Source organism: Ambystoma mexicanum, chromosome 9, assembly GCF_040938575.1.
Source record: "Ambystoma mexicanum isolate Mex_15411 chromosome 9, UKY_AmexF1_1, whole genome shotgun sequence".
NCBI classification, from domain to species: Eukaryota; Metazoa; Chordata; class Amphibia; order Caudata; family Ambystomatidae; genus Ambystoma; species Ambystoma mexicanum.
The window spans coordinates 552,661,848-552,685,478 of record NC_090931.1 but is presented as its reverse complement, the minus strand read 5'-3'; the positions used below and the strand labels follow the sequence as shown (position 1 = coordinate 552,685,478).

Genomic DNA, 23,631 nt, shown 5'->3' with positions numbered 1-23,631 from the left:
AGTTTGATGCCCCCCCACTCGTGGCTCCTCTGTAATGTAGTCAGTGCTACCCTGTTTCTCCCCCCTCCCCACAGGAAGGTCCTCACCAGGTTGTGCAGGCGTTTAAAGAAGGCTCCCGGGATGTTATAAGGGATATTGGTAAAGTAATATAGGAGCCGGGGCAGGACCGTCATCTTCAATAAGGCCGCTCGGCCTATCATCCCCAGTGGTAGGGTCTTCCAGAACTGCATAGCGTGCTCAATTTTATTCAGGGCCGCCTGCGTGTTGGCTATGTGTGTGTCCGCGGTATCGTGGTGAATGTCCACCCCCAGGTATCTAAAGGTGGTCGGGGACCATGTGAGGCCCAGGTGCGGCAGTTGATCTGGTGGCACTTTTCGCAGGCCCGCCAGGGGGAACAGTGAGGATTTCTCCCTGTTGACAGTGATTCCCGATAGTCTACCGAATGCTCCCAGTGCCTCGAGTAAATCCCGTAAGTGGGTGCGTGGGTCCTGGACGTAGAGCAGTATGTCGTCTGCGTAGATCGATATCTGGTGTGTCACCCCGTCAATTGCTATGCCCGTGTCCATATAATCCGTTCTTAGGAAGACCGCGAATGGCTCCAAAGCTAGGATATATAACATTGGTGACAGCGGGCACCCTTGTTTCGTACCTCGCCCTATGCTCCATTCCCCGGAGACAAACCTACCCGTCTTGACCCTTGCTCTCGGGTCTTTGTAGAGCAACTTTATCCATTGAAGGAACCCCTGCCCTATCCCAAAGTGGGCGAGTGCTCCTAGAAGCCAGTCCCAGCTCACCGAATCAAATGCTTTAATCGCATCTAGTGAAGCTACTGCGCACTCCCCCCCTACTTGGTTAGTCCTATCAATGACGTAATGGAGTCTCCGGAGATTCCACGTCGTGTTTCGTTCAGGTACATACCCTGTCTGATCAGTGTGGATCAGGGTGGGTAGCACTCTCTTGAGCCGGTTAGCTAATGCCGCTGTCAGGATCTTGGAGTCCTGGTTTATCAGGGAAATTGGTCTATAGGACCCAAACTCGAGGGGTGGTTTTCCTGGTTTAAGTATCGGCACTATAATGGATTCCGACATGCTATTCGGGAGCCTCCCCGTCTCATATGCCTCCTCCAGTGTTTCCAGCAATCTAGGGGCTAAACTGTCTCTGTACTTCTTATAGAATTCTCCCGGTAGCCCGTCTGGCCCCGGGGTCTTCCCTGTCGGCAGTTGGGTGATTACTTCCGCCAGTTCCTCCACTGTGAGGGGAGCATCCAGCATTTGGGCCTGTTCCTCAGTGAGTTGCGGGAGCCTGATTTCCGCGAAGGCGTCCTCTAGGTCCCCCTCCTCCTCCTCTTGGACTTTTGTGTACAGTTCCTCGTAAAATTGCGAGAACACCTCGTTTATACCTTCCTGGGACCTTACCTCCTCCCCTTGACTATTCTGGATTGCATTAATTGGTTCCCGCTTGGCCTCCTGTTTGGTTAGCCAGGCCAGGAGCCTGCCGGGCTTATCCCCCTCTGCGTGCAGCCTCTGTATGTACTTCCCGTAATCTAGGCGCCCCAGTCTTTCCCAAGTCTCCATGCACTGTTGCCGCAGGGTGGTGAGGTCATCCTGATCTCCTCCGTTCTCCCCCGCCCGTTTCTCGGCCCTCTCAATCTTTCTTTCTAACGCGTCCAGTTGGGTCAGGGTTTCCCTCCTGAGTCCTCCCGTCTTCCCCATTGCCGCACCTCTGACCACCACCTTAAGGGCCTCCCAGATCGTCACCATGCTGTCCACACTACCCGAGTTATGCTCGAAGTAGTCTTCTATCGTGCTTTGGATATGTTCCTGGAATTCCCCGTCCAGCAGTGCTTCTGCCCTTAGTTTCCATGTGGGCGTGGGGGCCCCTCTGTGTGTATGCGCCCATGTGACTCTCAAGGGGGCGTGATCAGACAGGGTTCGTGCATGTATATGTGCCCCAGTGAATTCACCTAATGTTTCCCTTCCCGTGAAAAGGTAATCAATCCGCGTGAATGTCCCATGCGGAGCACTGTAATGTGTGTATCCCCTTTCCCCCTCATGTACCTTCCTCCAGATGTCTTCCAGTTCCAGCTGGTCCAGTATCTTCCGCAACCTCCGTGCTGGTGGCGCTGGTCGTCTGTGCTTATCGTCCGACCTGTCTAGTCGGGGGTCCAGTGTGCAATTGTGGTCTCCAGCCCAGATGATCGTAGCGTTCCTGTACGGGGCCAGCCGGGGCGTGAGTGACTCAAAGAAGGCTGTTGCGTCATGATTGGGGGCATAGGTGTTCACCAGGCACACCTCCCGGTTCTCCAGCATTCCGTGGACGATCAGGACCCTACCCTCAGCGTCCTTTTCCTGGTTGATGAGCTGGAATGGGGTGCTCGGGGCGATCCAGGTCATCACCCCCCTTGCGTAATTAGAGTACGATGAGCTGTACATCTGACCTCCCCATTTTTTGGCCACCTTGGTTTGTTTTTCGACCGTCAGGTGCGTCTCTTGCAGCATTGCAACGTGAGCTTTCGTTTTGTTTAACCAGGTGTAGACCCTCAGCCTCTTGACGTATGCATTTAGCCCTCTAACATTCCATGTGACGATGTTTAGGTCATCTCGGTTCTTGTGGGGCAGGTGTTAGTGGCCCTCTCCGTCCCATGGGCCCGTTCACTTTCATGTCCTCTTGACATGTCTCTTTCCGGGGGTCCTCGTCCCGCATCTCTCCCGTGGTACTTTGTGCGGTTCACACGTCCTCCATCTTCCGCGTTTCCCAGGGGTTTAGCTGCTCTTGCGGTTCTTGGATCCGTTTTTTTCCTGGTGTTTTCCTTCAGTACGCTTCGCTGACCCCTGGCGCCCGGGGTCCGCCTCGCGTGTCCGCCTTCCGTGCCTCCGCCGTGGTTTCTTAGTCTGTCATGTCCTTTTTCCCTAGTGCCTTCACCCCACAAACTTAACCCCCTAACAACTGTAACTAAAAACAACACTAACAAACGCCCAGCCTCCCTCCCCCTGCTCGGGCCCCACCGCTCTCCAGGTGTCGCCTTCCTTTCCTCAGGCTTACTTGTCGCGGCGTAGTGCCTTAGAACTGGCACTATAAACATTGTCTCTGCTTGGGGTTCCTACTGTGGGTCTTGGCGGTCCAGTTCCGGAAGTCTTGTGCTCCCAGTTTATTCTTGGTTTAGGCCTTGAACTCGTGAGCTGTTGGTTATCCTGCTCCTTCACTTTTTTACTGGGAGTATCCCTGTGTCTTTAAGTTAGTTGCAGTGAAGTGGTGTAGCAACCTGCGGTTCGCTGCAGTGTTCCTCAGATTTTTGTCTCGCCCTGATCTACCGGGCGCCTGGGTCTTGCATTCCATCTTCAATCTCCTTCTCTGTCTCGTCGGGGGGCCTCTCTGTTCCGTCTGTTCCCCTCTTCCGGCTGCGGGAACCCCTGTTGGTCCATCCACAGTTGGGCGTCCGCTGTGGTCTCAAAGATCTGTGTCCTTCCGTTATGTAGCACTTTGAGTTTTGCCGGGTATAGCAGCATGAACTTCACGCCCGCAGCTCGAAGGCGGTCTTTGGTTGGCCAGAACTGAGCTCTCTGCCTTTGCACTAGCGCCGTGTAGTCGGGGTAGATGGTTATCCTGGCTCCATTCCGGGTTATGACTCCTCCGTCTCTCGAGAACGCCAGGATTTTTTCCCTGTCTTTAAAGTTCATGATCTTTGCGATCATAGGCCTCGGTGGTGCCCCCGGGCGGGGTCTCTTTGTTAATGCCCTATGCGCCCTTTCCACAACGAAACCCTGGGACAGGGTCCCGGCACCCACCGCTTGGATCAGTAAGTTCTCGATGTAGTTCGTGGGATCTCTGCCTTCCTCCCCCTCCGGCAGCCCCACTATACGTACATTGTTGCGTCTAGCCCTGCTTTCCGCGTCTTCGGCTCTGCGTTCTAGCGTTCTGACGCGTTCCAGTGCCTCTGACATTTGAGTTTGGGAGGCGGTCATGTCCGCCGTATTGCTCTGTACCTGTTGTTCTACCGTTGTCGCTCTCTCTGCCAGGTTTCTCGTGTCCTGCCGAAGGAGCCCCACGTCTACGATTACTGCATCTAGCTTGCCTTCTATCGAAGTCTTTAGTGCTTCTATGGCCTCCAGGATGCTCCCTTCCACCTGTTTGATCTCTCCATGCGCCACATGTGACGTTACCGTGTCCATTTCAGCCGCCTCGGGCTGCTGATCCTCATTCTTGCGGGCAAATGACTCCATGACCGTCTGCCTCCCCCTACCACCTCTTGGTTTGTCTGGCATGTTGGTTCCGATTGCTGTGTGCCAGTGCGCGGGTCCTGCTCATGCAGTTTCGTGGTAGTAGCTTATTGTTGTTGCTTGGGCCGGGGTCTGTACTATGGTCCTCCTCTCGTGCGGATAGCTTCACCCCGTCTTCCGTGGGGTGGTGTACCCCTGGCTGTTTCTTCCGTGCGGGTGTATGTGGGAGTAGGCCCGCCGGTAGGCCCCGCCAGTTGTGTGACTCGTGGCTCTTCTAGGGTCTCTGTCAAAGCTGTTTGAGTGGGCTGTATCCTCCTACGTATGTCCTGTGACCCCCCAGGGCGGGCGTTCGGCCTACCTCTCTGGTGTGGCTCTGCCGTCTGTCGCCGTCCGCCCCAGCATATGTCGGTGAAAACTGGCCTCCCGCAGGGGCCCGTCACAGACGCATCACCCTCCTCTTCAAGTGAGTGTTACCGGTCCCCAGGTCGGGGTCAGACACTCCGTTCACCCCCTTCGTCCTCTGGCCTCGGGGTCTCGGGGTCTCTTTTCCTTTCCCCGGCTGGGGCTCTCAGTGCCCGACTACCAGTCTTCGTTCGGGCTCCGCCACCCGTACCTGCTGTCGGGGGGCCTTGGGCACTCGCGCTCCTGTGTGCCTGCCCTAGCACAGCGTTACAGTGCGTCCTCTGGCCTCCTTCTGCGGTGTTCCGTCCCCCGCAGCGGCCAGTCCTCCAGGGCGCTCCCGGCTGGTGCTCTCGACGTCCTCACCTCCAGCCCCCCTTTGCTGTCTATCGGGGGGGGCGCACCCTCCAGTCCTCCGGCGCCGCTGCTGCCGCCTGGTCCTTTCCCGCTCTGCCACGGCTTGTGCTGCGGTCCGTGGGCGTCCGCGCCTCCTCCGTCTATCTCGGCACAGCGCTGCGGCGCTTCTCTCGGTCTCCTCCCTTCCCCCGGGCGGCTCGGTGGTCTTCGCTAGGCTGGCTGTCCGCCGGCGGCGCCCCAGGGTCCTGTTTTCCTTCCTCCCGCGCCCGCCTTCTTCTCGGTGGCGAGCGGCTAGCTCAGCGAGGCGCGTCCGCCATTTTGCGTGGCGGAGTCGCGTATCTCGCACTCTCCGTTTTCAGCCTTCTCGGTCCCGATTCTCCTCAGACTTTCTCCTGCGTGTTCTCTGGGCGTTCCGATGCCTTCCCTAGCTCTTCCTCTGTCGTTTTCCTTCACTTTATGGCCTTTTCCAGGATCTATCTCCGGATCGAGCGGGAGCTCTTGAAGACTAGCTCACGCTCGCATGGCCGCCAAGCCACGCCCCCGGCTTGTGATATCTCTTTATTCTACAAGTTGCCCAGGTGGGGGGATCTCCACACAGGACTGTGTCTAGGTATCGGGGCCAGTATTCTGCCAATTGGTCTAACCAACTGCTTTCCTCTTATATCTGTAAAGAAAACCAACAATAAACTGATTTGTCTGACATTTAACCGTACAGTTGATGCACTTTAAAGAGATTGAATAGTAATTGTGGTACAGCGTACACCTGTATAGATTTGCCATTATAGATAACCGAGTACAAAGTGAGTTGTCGTGATATTGTACATAACCTTGGATATTAATTATATAAAGACTGTATTTTAACTAATACAGTGTGCAGACATTCCTTTGTGGGTGCTTGGGGACTACACTGTACTTAAGAACCAGCCCGCATCACCTCCTGAGAAGCTAGGCCTTGACTGCTCGACCAAGTTACCAATAATAGAGAATCTTGGCTGGGGTCCTCTGTGCCCCTCCTCTGCCATATAGAGAGCAGGAGTACAGACACCCCCCTCTGGTCTTTACAGTGTTCCACAACAACAAATAATTCATCAAGTTACAAAATGTATAATTCAGTCCTTGAACAGTCCTTCTTTAGGAGACAAGGACAGTTTTAATGTAATGATGAACCGTCTGTCCTAACAACAATCGGATATCAATGATTTATCCTTCTTCTGGAGCACAAGAACTTTCTTCCTAGAATTTTAAATAAATTAATACTGAGTTGGCACAGTAACTCAATCCAAATGAATCAACTCTGGATTATATAAAACACAATAGCCTGAAGTATGCTTGCCAGTAAGAACTCCTCTACAGATCACGTCACCACCAGCCTTTATAGCTAAAGGACACAAATATCTCTATTGGCGTTATATCAATCTATCATTATGACGACATCATGGTTCAATTATCTAAATGACAATGATTGCTTACCCATCTTTGAAGATTTCTCATCTGAGTGTATAAACAGCCCCTTGTAAATAGAGAATGCGTGCCCTTGAAGGGTATAAACCACTGTCCCATTCAATGCATCCCTGCAAGTAAGGAAGCATAGAAGGCTCCAGAATAGCTATATAGAATATCTGACACAAAACTCAATGATCTGTGGGATCCCTCTATTTGTATTATGTATGTGTTATTTCACAATGGGTGGCAGGTCATGGCTGTATGGAAAACCAGCCCTTTACACCTCTCTCGTATTATGGTGGTGAACCCGCTCACGTGTACGCCGGTGACGCCATGCAGTGACGTTATCTGTAGCCATCCGTGATCGGCAGCAGCCATCTTAAAGTGTCTTTGTAAGGCTGTTTATATATAACTCTATTGTTACAATGAGTTATGTGAGGGGTCAGAAATGTGTGGCGGACAATTTTTGTGTGATTTTTCAACATACCCTCATTTTATTAAATTATAAATGTTATCAAACGCCTCGCTATGCCTACTCTGAAGAGGATTTTGATTTCCCTGCTTATTAAAACTAAAGGAACACACTCTAACACAGGATGACTGACCCCCACGCTTAAACCTCAAATACACAAAGGAAACATATGGCAATTCAAATAACATCAACAATGATATTCAGTCTCTTTTAGTGACCTTGTAGTAACCCGGGTGAACTCCCTTTCCCCAGGATTCAAGGTAAACTCTGCTCCAGTGTTCAACAAAAAGAAACAAGGAAATCCATGTATGTAATACAGTCTCAATTCAGTTCTGGATGTCTTCAATGTCAACGTAAAGTTTTGTTTACCAAAGTTCCAATACCACAAAAGCTGCTTTTCTTGGTAAAATAAGGTTTTTTCACTTCATCAAAATAGCATCAAGTTCATTCCCAGACACGGTGCTTTGCCAAAACTTCCAGTTGTTAAAGAAAAAATACCAGTCATTTGTTAGTTCAAAGTAAATACAACTTCAAATGGATTGTGTCTTCCAACGTATTCCACATCTTTGACATGTAATGTCCACAGCTGTGTACTTTGCAAATTTTTCAGCAGAGGGCGTCCTGCGTCGGGTCGATATCCCTCGAAGGCCTCCGTCAAGGGCGATGTCACTGGATATTATAAATAGGATGCACGGCGCCTGTAGCCTCAGTTCCGTTTTTTCTGCAAACGTGTTTGCTTTGGAGACTCGGCGCACCTCATGTATTCCTCATGAATGTGTCTTCTTCTTCGACCCCTCTGACTCCTTGGTCTGGCTTTGACTTGCCGGGACTGCAAGTCTAAGATGTCGATTACGGACCCGCATCACATTCGTTTGTGGTGTCTGGGCGAGAGTCATGACACCGACGACTGTTGCAAATGCCAGTCGCTGACTGCTAAGGCCTTGCAGGAGCATAAGGGGAAGTTACAAGTAGGTAGGGGTTCCAAACCCAGTAAGTCCTGTAAATCTGCTAAGGGGATGTCCACCGACGATTCGAGGGGCGACTCTTTCAATCGGAGGGCACAGTTCTGTCCACGCCTTTGGAAGAAGCCAGCAGGGAACAGTTTCGGTCCGTGGCTCGTGCGCCTTCGGGCTAGGGTCTTCCGCGCAATACTCATCAGGAACCTTCGAGGTGCCGTTTGGGCAAGGTTCAGGTTGATCGCCAGAGACATGCAGCTTCCAGGTCTCTGTCTGCAGTCCCCGGTGAGACTGCAGAAATCTGATAAGGGCTCTAGGTCGGCGTCGGCGCCGTGTCCGTCGGATACGGATGTTGAATCTGTGCCTTCACATCACCCCTCGGGGCCGTTGTTGACGCTGAAGCCATCGGCGCCCTAGACGCCTTCGGGCCTTTTGCCCAGAATTTGCCGATGGAGGTCCCTGGTACTGTGGATCCTCCAAGGAAGGCTACTTCCAAGTCTGTGAGGCCTGTTAAGGATTCCAGACCCTCTTCTGTCCCAATGCAGGAGTTTTTTCTCCCTCTGGATGATATCTGAGGATGAGGAGAGGTCAGATTTGAATTTGACCGTGTTGAGTCCGATGTGGCTCCTGTCTTTTCTGGGGACAGTCAGTTGGAAGAGTTACGTCAATCTCTTCATGATGCCAGTGGCTTGGACACTTCTCCTGAGGTGGACATTGGCCTACTTGAGCCTGTGGCTCATGCTGAGTCATCCTATAGGAGACTGATGGCTAGGGTCACTGAGCATCTTGGTTGGTCTAGTCCTCCGGAAGCTTTTGTTCAGGATGACTTAACTGATATTTTGGATCAAGGTCCGTCCTCTGACCCGGTGTTACCTTTTCATTTGACGTTGCAGAAAAGGGTGGCGGCTGCTTGGCAGACACCGGAATCTGTTCCGGCAGTTAACAAGTTAACTAAAAAATACCGCCCTTCCAGTAGCGACACCAGCTACCTTTCCTCTCACCTCACTCCCAAGAGTTTGGTGGTTCAGGCCGCTACGGCCACCTTGGGGCAGGCGGCGCACCCTACCATCCCTCCTGATAAGGACGACAAACGCTTCGATGGTTGGGCACGCAAGGGGTTTTCTACAGGGAGTTTGGCACTTAAGACGTCCAACTCCACTTGTGCCTTAGCAAGATTTTCACACACTCTTTGGAATTGTGTTTCTCTAGCGGCAGAGCATATTCCCGAAGGGGAAGAAAAGGATGGGTTCCTTGCTCTTGTGCAAGATGGCAAGGATGCCATGTGTGAATCCCTTCAGTCGGGATTGGACACGGCCGACAGTGTTAGCCGGTCCATGGCTGCGGGCACCGTTATACGCAGATTTGCGTGGTTGTGGAAGTCTGGTTTTGCTCGGCATGTGCAAGCCCGTGTTTTGAACATGCGCTTTGATGGTGTGCATTTGTTTGGCAGCAAGGCTGACGAGAGCCTTGCAAGGTTGCAGACCGCAAAAGCTGCGGCTAAATCTTTGAGTGCAGCTGTGCGTCAACCTCTGCCTTTTCGTCCTAGGGGACAGCAGTGGAGGGGAGGTTCCTTTCGTTACTACTCTTCTTTTGAAAGGAAGAGAGGAGCCGCCAGTCAAAGGGGTCAGTGTAGAAGTACCCATGGTGGTAGGGAAAATAGGGGTGCCAAAGCCGCTCAGGCAGCTGCCTCTTTGCCTTCAGGCACTGCCGCAGCTGCTCCAAAACAACCATGAGGCCATGTTCCATTGTTCAGGCAGACTGTCTCAGCATCTCGAAGAATGGCGAGCTATTACTTTGGATGTGTGGGTTCTGGATACAATAGCCCACGGCTACTGCCTTCCCTTCCTAAAGCGGTCTCACGACAATCCACTGTGGACTGTGTTTGAAGCTTCCGGATCCCCTCCTTGTGCAGGAAATCTTGACCCTGCTGGATAAAGGTGCTAAAGAACTGGTGCCTGCAGCGGAGAGGAACAAGGGATGATATTCCCCATTTTTTTTATTCCAAAGAAAGAAGGGGGATTGAGACCCACCTTGAACTTGCGTTGGTTGAACAAACTTCTCAGGAAGAACAAGTTCAAGATGGTCACTCTTTCCCAGGTGCTCCAGGCCCTTCGACTTCAGGATTGGTTAGTGTCTCTGGACCTACAGGATGCCGATTCATCCAAAGCACAGGAAGTACCTGAGGTTTGCGGTGGCAGCTCGCACTTTCAGTTTCGGGTCCTGCGATTCGGATTGACCTCCGCCCGAGGGTCTTCATCAAACTAATGGTGGTGGTGTTTGCGTATCTCAGGCGAGGGGGATTCACGTCTACCCCTACCTGGACGACTGGACGACCCGTGCGCATTCTCCTGAGCAAGCGATGGATCATCCCAGTCTCACCTGCCGCTCCCTCCACAAGCTGGGCTTCTCCCTCAATTTCAAGAAGTCTCATCTGACACCTTCCCAACACCTCCAGTACATTGGGGCTGTGTTGGACACGTCCTTGGGGAAGTGCTCGCCGCCCAAGGTGAGGGCTCATCACATTGTGCAGCTGGTGGACAAATTTCAACAGGCCCAGAGTCTCCCGGCTTTCGAATTCTTAAGGTTGCTTGGCCTCATGGCATCCTGCATTTTTCTGGTGCCAGAGGCCAGGCTGTGGATGAGATCCTCGCAATGGGTACTCAAGATGCAGTGGTCACAGTTCTCGGGCAAGATGTCGGATCCCGTTCAGATTCCACTCTCTACCTCACAGGATCTTCTGTGGTGGGCCAACGAGGGGGTCCTGATGAAGGGGGAGCCGTTTTGGCAACCGTGGCCGCAGGTGACAGTAGTGACGGATGCTTCCCTCACAAGATGGGGAGCTCATGCCGACAATTTGACCGCCAGCGGTCGTTGGTCTCCATTGGAGTCCAAACTCCACATCAACATCATTAGTGCAGAGGGCCATCAGGCTGGCCCTGAAGGCTTTTCTGCCATTTGTGCAGGGGAATAGTGTCCTGATCATGACGGACAACACAGTGGCCATGGGGCGGTAGGGTCACTCCCGTTGTGCAGAGAGGCGATGCAGCTCTGGCTCTGGGCTATCCAGCAGGGAATATCACTCTCAGCAGTTCATCTGGCCGGAGAGGAGAATGCGGCGGCGGACGCTCTGAGCAGGCAGAGCACGTTCTCCCACGAGGGGGAGTTGGCTCAGGAAGCCCTTCTGGAGATCTTCGCCCTTTGGGGAACCCCACAAGTGGATCTCTTCACGACCAGTGCCAACCGGAAGTGCGAGAGATTCTGCTCAAGGGAATTTCCTCAGAGAGGAGCCTTAGGAGACGCATTAGTCGTGGATTGGTTATTCCAACTTCTGTACACTTTTTCTCCGGTCCCCGTCATTCCTCAAGTGTTGGGGAGGTTGTGGAGATTCGGATCCCACTTGATCCTCATTGCTCCGGATTGGGCCAGGAGAGCGTGGTACCCGGACCTTCTAGAGATGTCCATCTGACCTCCACTCCATCTTCACTACTGAGAGGATTGTCTCTCTCTCTCTCTCGCGTGCGCACGGGCGGTTGTTGGGTTTCTCCATCCAGAGGTCAAGATTCTCAACCTTCACGCTTGGTATCTGAAAGGTTGAGATATAAGGATTGGGACCTCCCGGATGACATGATGGAGGTGTTGCTTTCAGCCAGGCAGCCGGCAACTAAATCCCTGTACAGTTGCCGTTGGATGTTGATCCTTTTCAATGTCCCATTCCCATGATTCTGTCTTTCTAGCTTTCTTTGGCCCACAGGGGCCTTCAAGTAGGTACCATTAAAGGTTACCTGGCGGTGCTGTCTATCTTCAAGCGCTCGTCTGAAGAATGTTCTTATTTTAAGATTCCTTTATTTTCCCAATTTCTTAAAGGGCTCACTAATGTGTTCCCGCCGTCCCCGTTTCAGGTGCCAGTTTGGGATCTGAATTTGGTCTTGAAATGCCTGATGGGTGCTCCATTTGAACCCTTGCACTCTTTTCCTTTGAGACTGTTGTCTTTCAAGACGGTGTTCTTGGTTGCGGTTATATCCGCTCGCAGAGTGAGTGAATTGCAGGCACTTTCATCTAAGCCACCCTTTACTGTGTTCCACAAGGATAGGGTTGTACTGAGGGTACGTCCTTCCTTTCTACCTGAGGTAGTTTCTGAGTTTCATTTAAGCCAGAAAGTGGTACTTCCTTCTTTCTATCCTCCTCCTCACCCTGGTAAGGAAGAGGAGCGACTCCATAGGTTGGACGCGAGGAGAGCTCTGAGCTTTTATATTTCTAGGATGTCCAGGGTCAGAGTGGACGATCAACTCTTTGTGGGGTATGCTGGACACTGATTGGGCCAGGCTATTACCAAACAGACCTTGTCCAGGTGGATTATCCTCACCATTACTGAATGTTACAGATTGGCGGGAAAGGACCTTCCTGAAGGATTGTGGGCTCCTTCCACTAGGGGCGGGGCTCCTTCCACAGCCCTGCAGCGGGGAGTTCCTATTAGGAATATTTGTGACGCAGCGACATTGGGCTTCTATCCACACCTTTGTCAAACATTACTCCCTGGATACGCTCCATGGTCAAGATATGGCCTTTGGTAAGGTGGTTCTTTATTCTGCCATCTGATTGGGTATTCAAAATTATTTTCCCTCCTCCATTTTCTGGTACTGCTTTGGAAGTCTGTCAAAGATGTGGAATACGTTGGAGGACACAATCCATTCGAAGAACAAGTTACTTACCAACTGGTAACGTTCTTTCGACTGGATGTTCCTCGAACGTATTCCACATCGCCCTCCCAGACTACCCCTCTGGAAAATGTCCTATGCTATTACAGCTTACGTTCCCTCAAGGCTAAGTGCAGTCAAGCTGGCATGGTGTGCGAGCATGTCACACGTTATGGAGGAAAAAACAAACTGAGGCTACGGGCGCTGTGCGTCCTATTTATAACATCCAGTTACGTTGCCATCGACCCAACGCCATCGACGCAAGATGCCCTCTGCTGAAAAATGTCCAAAGTACACACCTGTGGACATTACATGTCAAAGATGTGGAATACGTTGGAGGAACATCCAGTCGAAAGAACGTTGCCAGTTGGTAAGTAACTTGTTCTTCTGTAAATGTTAATGAAATACAGTTCTTGCTTAACACTTAGTATGTCTCTCTTTTGTATTTTTTAGTATCTCATGGTATTTTGTGGTATTTTGGAATAGTGGTATTTTTGTTAGCTCCTGGTAATATATTGTGCTAAACTTATTGGCGTATCTTTTTAGTGGTGAGACTAACTTCAGAACACTGCCTAATAATTACTTTACCAGGGTCACTAACGGTTAGCAATTACTGGACTTAGTACACTCTTATCTGCTCGTGGTATCTTTTGTACAATACCACTTTATGCCCCTTTGGCTGTGTTTCAAAATACATTGATCATTTCACATCACAAAATTGCTGTACTCATACACACGCATAGCACTTCTGAAAAACCCAACTAAAAAAAATGTATCTTATGTTTTATCACATGTGGTAATGTGAATTACCGCCTGCAGTAAGATGACCTTACCACCTGTTGGACATCGGTCTATGTGCTAACACAATAATTAAGACATATAGGGCTTGATTCACAGAAGCAGTTTATAATGGTGCAATACCATAGGAAAACGCTGTGATTCAGGCCCTTAAGCCTTCTGATTTGGGTCAGCAGATACACATATTCTGTTCAAAGTGCGAAAAATACCCTTTGTGATTACTTATGTTATTTTGTTTGGTCTAATACTTTGTGACTTTAGCAATGGCATGTGTGCTAATATTTTCCCCTTCTTTCCACAGGTTTATATTTGGGTCCTCAATGAAGAATCAGAATATAAACGAGCATTTGACCTGGGTGCAACGGGCGTAATGACAGACTATCCAACAAAGCTGAAAGCATTTTTAGAAAACTATTGCACTCAATGAAAATGCGGATACTGCACTGCAGACGGAAAACTCATTGCTTCAACTCCAGAATCTTGGCGTTATTCACGCAACCATTTGGCTGCGTTACATGATAGCGGCTAGGTTTTATTACCTCATACTCCAGACTGTAATGCAATGTAGCGATATTGCATTTTATTCACATACATATGTCTATTATATGTATGTAATTACAATATGTAGTTTGCATTTGAAAATTGCTTGGTTTAAAAAGAAACATAGTGGTAATATACAGAAAAACTGCAGCTAAATTGTACATTTCAGACAGTGTTTTAGCGCCCACAAGTTGAGCCCATGTTTTTTTGGATGGGTTGTGGACGTATTTCCAGCAAACCGATGATGGAACGGTCGGTTCCAGTTCAGCCTAACTCCTCTGCATGGAAGCCCAGCCACATTGAACTGCTGAAGTACGAAAGGACCATATACGTGTCTGATCCTGAACATCAGGGAAAAGAGGATACCATTAGGAAGGGGCATGCCCATGGACCCGTGACTACTGTGAATTTCCCAAAAATACTGGCATTTTCATTATTTTTAATGTCACTTTAATTTCGTCCCTTTTTGTATCTGGCGAAACATACGTTTGCTTACTAATTCATTTTAAGTTTGTGTGAATAGTTTGAATGAAGGTACTTTGTAACATACTTTATACATAGCTCAAACATCCCACTTTGCAAGGCTTCTTAATATATTGTCTTAAACGTGGCCTGTATAAACGTGCGTTACTTTGTGTCTCGTACGGGTTTGTTTTATGGACCACAGAATTTTGCACTTGGTAAGATCTTGCCACCAACATTTTTCAGTGACCTGTTAACTTCTTAAATTCTATGTAGGTCACTTCTAGTCTGGTTCACACAGGTTTCCTGGCACACCTGTACTCTAGCCCCTGAAAGGAATTCTGTATATATGTAATAATTGTACATACTCTGTTGTAGTATTGTGTGCAGTTGCAGGCATTTTAGGTAGAAGGACCTACATGGGATGCAAGAAAACTACAGTGGGAAAAGCATTCATGCCATCAGGGCAAGGGAATTCATTATACATGTCTATTTTCCAATTAATCAGTTGATAAAAAGCAGCCAACAGTGCCCTTCGGTACTAGCTACCGCTGAGCAGTTTCCATATATTGCCACTGAAGCCTGGTGAAGCCAATTCCTACATGTGGCTTAATCTGCATGTTGTCTTGCTGTAAACTATGGCAAGATCAATCCTTAATCATACGATCTGCACAGCTACATCACTGAAACGTGTTGTCATTCCTTTTCTAAACTTGCAGACGTTCACTCATGATTTGAATTGAGCAGTGATCACACATTGTTTTGTGCATGCCAATCCCATGATACCACAGTGGCAGGATTGTATACTTGATGGATGGTGGTAGCCATTGTGTGATCCTTTCTAGCAGCTAGGAGTGGAATGATGGAACATGTTACACTTTGCAGTAGTTGCCTATTAGCTACCACCTTTACAAACGAGTGCTCCAATTTACATAGTGGCTACCTAAGTTCACAGTACACTAGGGCACTGCTCAGCCACTGCTAAATTGATACTAGACTTCCTTTAACACATATTGTATTGTGAACATTACACTAATGATTGCCGTGGGATGTGTGGGCAACTTTGAAGCAAATTCTTGTGCATTCAAATTAGAAGGACGACATCTGATGCCAATGTCTTTTCATTCATATATCTGAGTAGCTGGTACAAGACAAAGCGAGACCCTGATACTGTTGCTTTCTTATGGCCAATAGGACATCATCTCTGTGCCAGGTGGTAGGGCCAGCCTTCCCTGTAAACTTTAGATGCTTTGTACTGGCCATGATGAAGCTCCTTTCCATTTACTGAAGTACATAATCTAGCTTTTTACATTATTTAATTCATGCAAGAACGGAGTAAAAGCTACCATTTAGCTTCATTGTTGCTCTGATGAAAATGTTAAGATAAGAGCTGAGTTTGTGCAGAATGTGCAAAAAGTGTTTTGGGATCACTAACAAAGTGAGGTGAATTCCTACTTTTAGTACTGGGTTGGGTGTGCCAACTTGTTTGACAACGTGTTCCTAAACATGTAGATGTTACATTCTTTAAAGAAGAACCCCTTATCCCCCTTCCTTTAGAAATGTGAACATATTAATAATACCTTCACCTGTCTCATCACTAGGCAAGAGGAGATAAATACCTTGGAAGCGTACACTAGAGTCCCACCTCCTTACACCCTTCATTCGGCCCAGTGGGACATCAGTTACAGCTAATCCTTGCTTTTCTGCCATGTCCCTCCTGTGACTTGCATGTGAAAGTGGTCAGGGACACATATGACCGAGTTGCCGGGGATCAGTCATAATGGATGTGCATCCTTTCCTAACGGTGATAGCTATTTCAAAGAACATCTTGCATGGGGAAATGCATGAGGAGTTCGTGGTTACAAGGGACTGCCATGTAAATGTGTGTATTTGCTTGCATTTCTAGAATTGTAATATTCGTGCATCCCTGGTATATAGAAAACAATGCATGTTTGCAATTACGCCCTGCCCTTGCCAGCATCAGTATTGTCTGTGGTGCAGGATTTGCTTGTAGAAATATTGCGTACAAGTTATCAAAATATGAATACAAAAGGCATCTTTCCTTCAACCGCAGTCAGCATGCACATAAAAGCCAGCACTATACATTCCCCCAGCGGGCTTCCTGCAAAAGTAAATTGAACGGATTAAGAAGCACTTGTTTGCTCTAGTTGCTAAACTTCATTCACTGACATTCTTTCACACTATACTGTGTTATGTGTGTGTGCGTGTGTAGCACTTCATGCACTGCATTAACAGTTGTTTGACAGAAGTCAATATATGGGAGTACTGTAGCCGTAGGTGTAAATAGTTTTTCTGCAGAGCAGATCATATACCAAGTAGGACTTGAGATGTTTTTGAAGATACCATAGAATAGGTTATTTCCAACTGGTCTATGCACCTTGTGCCCTTCCTGCTTGACTTGTATCCCTGAACCTTTGTTAGCATTTGTAATACTCATTCGCAGAACCGGTTTGTTTTTAGGGCATGGCAATCATTATAGTACCTGCTTAGATGTTAGTTTACTTGGAATTGTTCCCTTTTCTGTTTCATTATGCCGTGATGCATTATCAGACTGAAAACTATTCTGGAGCAGGTGAACAAAAGAAAGCCTAATTTTACTCAGCTTACACATTTAGAATTCAGAGATACAATATTGGCACATAACAGAAAATAGTACAACCCTGTCTTGTGTTGTTTCATAGCAGCAGAAACTAGCTGCCCTCTGGTGTTCTGTCTCGTCAACTACAAGACTGATCATGCAAGGTGGCTTTGTTGGAAGCTGATGATTGCAATGGAACAGCCAGCCGCTCATCCACTTGGACAAGGCACGGTCTCTTCTTCAGCATATAAGCAGCAAAGGTTTATAAAGGAGATCTAATAAGCAGTGTCAAGACAAATATTCAATTAAATACCTAGTAGTGTCCTGCTTTTAAGATCGCTTTACACGTTTCCCTGGCCTTATGCGGCGTTGCAGCGCATGTAGCCATATTGTACATGTATGAATGTCTACTATGTAGACATGGGGAAAAAAAATGGAAAGCATGCTAAATAAATACAACTTCATTAATAGAGGGAGGTTGTTGCCATGAGACTAATGATAAGCTGGACACGCACTAGTAGACAGGAAATGTGTCCCTTGAATGTTGGTCTATTAACTTTGTCTTTTCCCAATGCGGATTTATACCCACCTCACCCCCTCTTATTGTATACGTTATATTATCGTTTCTTATGGCTTGAACTGCGAGGAAGCTTGAACTTAAATCAATGCCAGAGCAGGACACATTTCTATGAAGCCCCTCAATATACTTTTAAAAGAATGTAAATCGCTGGCACCAATTGTTAAATGTTAGATGCCTGGTATTTTTACGTTGCTGTGTACCTTTGACAGATCATGGGTTGTTTGTAACTTTGGGTCCCCTCCCTTTGCCAATATTAGGTTAATATTTTCCTGGGAAACTGCTATATGGATTTGTGACCCTAATTTTAATATTCCTCAAAAGATTCTAACAACTAAAGTGTGTGTGTGTGGTGTGCTATCTGTAACCAGAAACCACATTCAAGAATAAACATGGGAAGTTTGCTTTTCTCGTTAGTTTGAAAGATTTAGCATTGAATCTTTACAAGAATAATTTTGCTAGTAAAAATGTGTGGTTTCTCTTCTGCCTTACCAATATAATATTACCCGTTTGGTTAGGAAAACATGTCCCATTAGTATGGTACTACATGAGGGTAAATCCCATGTGTATGGTTAAAATGGTACTTTACAGTAGGAATAGAAAGTTGACTGCAGTGACTCTCTTGCACATTTTGATTGCTAGTGCTATGACGTGTGTGGTTTACATGGTAGTGTGTTTTCTTATCTTATAAAACAGAAATGTGGCAAGTTAGAGGTGAATTCAGTTCAGGTTGCAGGTTTCTTTTACACTGTTCGAAATAGAAATGTGGCGTACTATGTCAAATACATGTGTCTCATAATGGACTTTAGCCCTTTTTGTGCCTGCTTATTTTGCCATCTCCTTCCATTGATTCCGCAGGGCAGTTGCATCTCTTTGGACAGAATCATGTAAGCATTCACTATCTTTACTTTACCCTTTGTTGAATCATTTCTATTGAAAAACATTAGAGCATTGTTTCGTAATCGAAAATATGCTTCATTTGGTTTTCTTTTTCAAATGGTACAGAAAGAAGTGTTTGTGCAGCTGTGGTTTATTTTCTTTGTAAAGATAGCAAATATTGGTTCACTGTATATTGCTCATAAGCAGAAATGAAGTATGGCCATAACTATTGATGACCCCTGTGTCCTAGTTTTTGCTCTACATAACTTGAAGTAGTAGGGTCATGATGTTTTTCCAATGAAGGACAATATTTGAGCCATAGAGATGTTGGACCATTTTATGCAAACTCTATTTTTTGTATCGTTATTTAAATCTAACAAATCAATATTAAAATAAGAGAAACAATTGCATCAAAATGTAACTTTGAGGGCTAAAGGATCATGTAGGAGAGCTGAAATTTGAGCACAAAATCCTGTTACAAAACATACAGTACGAAACGTTTGAACTGCAAGGTTGGGATATATTTGCCAATTGTTCAGTTCGGCCAAGTAGAACAGATATTTCAGTTTCAGGTGTAAAATACTTTGTGTATACTTGATTGCACTTGTATTTTTTTTATTTCGGCCCCTAGAAAGTTCACCCAAGTTTAAAGAAAAACAAATGAGCAGTGCAAATATGGACAGTTCTGCAGGTTTATCCCTTGTCCTACTAGCCTCACAAGACATGCCCTATTGAGCCACGCATAATCTTACATTGAGTCACAGAGGAGGGCTTAAATAGCAATGACACAGCTGAGTTCTGACACGTATCACACATGTGATGAGGAGAATAACAAAACTGACACAACCTTACTGATTGAGATCTGTCTGATAGGTTTTCTTTTCCTTAACATGTCGGGCGCTTTCATTGCTGAACTTTCTGATTATCGTGGTCTGAATGTGGTCAAACAGGAGACTGGGTTTCTGTAGGTGAATACTGCAGTTATGGGAACATGGCTGCCACACAGTGTTCATCCATGTATAGGTCTTTTCGAGGACTGATTGATTGTATTATAGAGAATATATTGGTTTGTTATAGCTTTCTCTCACAATCACAGAAGTTAATTCTTCTATTTCTGCCTCACTTTCAAAAATAACTATGCAAACAGCTTATGTGAGAATACATACCAAATTTTTGCACGTGAGATGTAATGCTTTTCAATATTTTCCAAACCAGGTTAATGCTTATATTCCTGCCCAGAAGACAGTGCTTCCATCTGCTTGTGTTCAAGGTCTTGGGGAAAAAACTGTATTCACTTTTTTGGTTCAAATGGGACTTCCATCTTCAAATGTTTGTGCCATTCTTTCATGGAGGAGGAATCCTAAATGTACCAATATCTTTCAGAATGCGTTTTCTCTAGCCACATGGGTTTTACATTCCCCCCCCCCTTTCCTAATACTTTTTACTGATCGATATTAGAAATCGAGCTGTTAAAGTCTGCATTCCTTTTGTCGAATAGTAATATTTTTTACTATTACACGGCAATAATTTATTTTGCCAATGTAATTTCTCTCCATTGATGCCTTATTTGTCAGAATAGCCGGCAACTGTGCTATTTCAATAGCTAGGAAATCCTCAACATTTACCTATGTCAAGGAAATCTGTGGGATTGTTGACCTTAATTTGGGAGTTTGTGTTTAGACTGTTGGCTCTCTCAATGTTTTTAATTTGGGGGTCGGGCGTGACTCAAGAGAAAATAATCTTTTCCCTTTATATTTCCCAATTTCATGTCAGTTTAAAAATTGAGTTATGAGAAACATATTACTCGATTGAAGCCACTTTTATTCTTAGAAAATATATTACCTATTTCCTATTTGGGTACTGTCTTTATATGTAATAGGGGTACCACCATCAACAATTAACCTTAAAGTCAGCAATCTTCCTCTAGTAATTTTTCCATTGAGGTTTATGGATTTATATGTTTCTATTGAAACCTGCTTGTTATTTCCAGTGTTGTATTTGCTACAGTGCAATGGCTTTATGATCTGTCTCAAAGACAGGAAGATTAAACTTGTCTTCTTCCAAGTGTTGGCGCAAGGTGAATAGATCTGATGTTTCTTATCTACCCGGTGTTAAAATATCTGTTAGGTGGGTGTTTAAAATTCCTATCGTGTCAGTAGAGGATTAGATCACGGTGTGAAATGTTAATATACTTTTGGAAATGTTCAGAGGTACACCTTTTGTCCGTTCTCAAATTATCAAAAAATAGGACTAAAGAAATTGGGCTCAAAATGTTATTGGTATCTATTTTGTCTTTAGTAAGTGAATTGATGTTCTAGTAATCTTTACCAGTTAATTGATAAATGTTTGAAATTGTCAAACATCAGATAACCTTGTTGATGTGGAATGTTTTCTGTTTTCATAAATGAGAAAGCTGCAAGTGCTACCTTTGTTGGAACTCCCAAGTCACAGTCTAGGTTCGAGAGATTGTATCCTTTTGTATACATCTTTAATCCAGCTATAATACTTGTGAAGCCACTTTTTAGTCCTATGTTTTCTGTGATGCCAAGGAATTTAAAATGGTATCACTATACTTATTTCATGTCCTGATGAGGCATCCTACAATTATTAACCCATCTGTATGAAAGGCTAACCACAGCAGGTGACGGTCCAATCCAGTGTCAAATAGTTCTTCAACAAGGCAAGTCTGTAAACTCTAGTTTAGGAATTGTACCTCCCTTTGGAAACCCAGACCGTCATAATGATAATTTGGTGTACTGAGTATGTGTCTGAAGCTGTGTTTTCTGTTTACATCATTTTTTCCATGTTGTCGTAGCCTTGAGATTGTGCTTTGTATGGCTCATATAGACTGGTTAGCTTTGCTGTATAGGCTATCTCGATTTCAGCTGTTGGCAATATCAGCGGTATTCTTGAAAGCTAGTATTGCTGTATATAAATTCGTATCTGAGTTAGCATGTTAGAAAGGTTAGATTGGCTACTTTTCTAAAGTCTCTTATTTTCATCACACTATAACTTGTGTGAATCTTCCCTTTCCTCTTTCCAGTTTCTGAATGTGTTTTGTAAGATGTAATTACCTGAGAATGAATGTACTGCAGACTGTAGGCTCTCTAGAATATCATCACTAAAAATCAGCACTTTAACGTTTTAGTTTTTGAATTGCCTTTGCAGGCATTTTTTAATATCTGTTTTTAGAGGGATCTTTGTTTACATATGTTTACATCGGCATGTGCTGTACTTTACAGAAGTGTGCATGTTGGATTTTCTAGGCTTGTTGGCTCTGTCGCATATTTAAGAATGCCTGTAAAATAGAGCACGCACATTAAACATTGCTTGAACATCTGATGTAAAGAATTCACAATCACTGCATTTGCATTTTACCAATTTTTTCAAAATCATTTGCTGCATGTATGTGGATTCTTTTCTCTTTTCTTCTTTGTTTACAGTACCACATTTTGGACTCATACCATTTTCACCACGCAAATGTGTGTATACAATGATTAATAAAAATCTACCTTTAGAACTAAAACTCTGTTTCTGTCTTATTCGAAAATGTTTGATTTAATCTGAATGCTTGAAACCATAAGTGCAGATGTGTATGCAAAAAATGGCAGAGAACAGTATTCTAAATGAAGCATAAAAGGCTTTTTTCAAATGGATTGCGTGCTCCCACGTATTCCTTATCTTTGATATTTCCAATATCCAGCTTGCTGCTTCAGAATATTGTTTTCAGCAGAGGGCGCTGTGCCCCGATGCGTGGTCGAGACTATGTCCCTCGGAGGCTTTCGTCTCGACGTCACCGCAGGTATAAGTAACACGCGCATCGCCCGATGGCCTCCGTTCCGTTTTCCACGCTTCACAGCTTCAGTTACAAAACGCCTAGTTCCTGACAGAACTACTTCATCACTTCGAGTTTTCGGCACAATATGGCTTCCTCATCGGCGTCATCCACTCCTCGATCCGGCTTCAAGAAGTGCCGTGACTGCGGAGCAAAGATATCCGTGACAGACCCGCACAGGATCTGCCTGTGGAGTTTCGGGTCGAATCATCAGTGTTCAGAGTGCAAGAACTTCCCGTCGATGACAGCCAAAGTCTTGAGAGAGCATAGAGGGAAGTTGACTACAGGTAAGCCTCAAAAATCCCCCTCTTCTCGGTCTAAACGTAAAACATCAGATGAGTCGAGATCAACTTCTCCTCGTCAAAAGGTCTAAACGTTGTTGTTCGAGAAGTGGTTCGCACCACTCCTTGACTTTGAGGCATGGGAAAAAAAGGCGCCATAGGTCGCCGTTTACTTCGTCGTCCAGTTCACCTGAACGGGTTGTTTGTCCGTCCAAGTCTAGTACCCCAGCGCAGTGGGAGAAGTTTAGACTCTGTATGTAAAAGGTGTTCAAGAATGCGGCATTGGCCTTCTCTCGACAACACATTGAGGCAATACTCCAGTTGAAAGAGCTGTGCGTCTTAGGAACCCGGCCGCCAAATCTCCTCGAGAGCGATCTCGTCCCTCGAGTCGAGAGAAAGCCTTATCAAAGTCTAAAAAATCAATGTCGAAGGGAACCTCTATTATAGGTCCGAAAAGTGTGCCTTTGACACCATCGGCACCGATACGGAAGCCATCGACACCTCGAGTGTGACCTCCTTGTTGCCACATGTCAATCCCTTCGACACAATCGTCGAAACCATCAAAGCCATCAACAAATTTGTCAAGGCCATAGACATCGACAATTTCAATGTTTTTGGCTCCTGCGATGACTACCATAATGCCTACTTCAATTGAAGAGTTATACACCTCTGCCAAGAGCAGAATACTTAAAATCACTCTCTTCAATTTATGAAGAGGCAGAGGTGTCCTCTGAGGAAGAATGACCCTTTGGGTTGCAATATGGGACACCATCAGTGCCTGATGAACTTATATCAGAGGACTCTCGCATGAAGAATTTGCAAGAATGTCTTCATGAAGCTAGTGATAGTGATATCTCTACTGAGATTGATTTTGGAAATGCAGACCCTGGAGACCATGCTGCAGTAGCATGCAGACAGATAATAAGGGTCATGGAATATATGGGATGGTCGAGACCATTCCTGTTTTTGAACAGAACCATCTCACAGATATATTAGCCAAAGGGCCACAAGAGGACCCAATTGTCTCTTTCCACCAGGCTTTGCAAAGGAGAGTGACTTCAAATTGGGCCACACCCGAGGTTATCCCGGCTGTAAATAAAAAATTAACAGCCAAGTACAGAG

General features: G+C 46.3%; 1 protein-coding gene across 1 annotated transcript in view; it reads left to right on the top strand.

Annotated features, from left to right (window-relative positions):
- GDPD1 (glycerophosphodiester phosphodiesterase domain containing 1) overlaps positions 1 to 21,919 on the top strand; it is a 995,260-nt gene extending 973,341 nt beyond the window's left edge. The window contains exon 10 of the mRNA XM_069615147.1: positions 13,638 to 21,919. Coding sequence (XP_069471248.1) covers positions 13,638 to 13,763 — 126 coding nt within the window. The 3' untranslated portion in view covers positions 13,764 to 21,919. The remainder of the gene's footprint in view (positions 1 to 13,637) is intronic.
- The last annotated feature ends 1,712 nt before the right edge of the window (positions 21,920 to 23,631 follow it).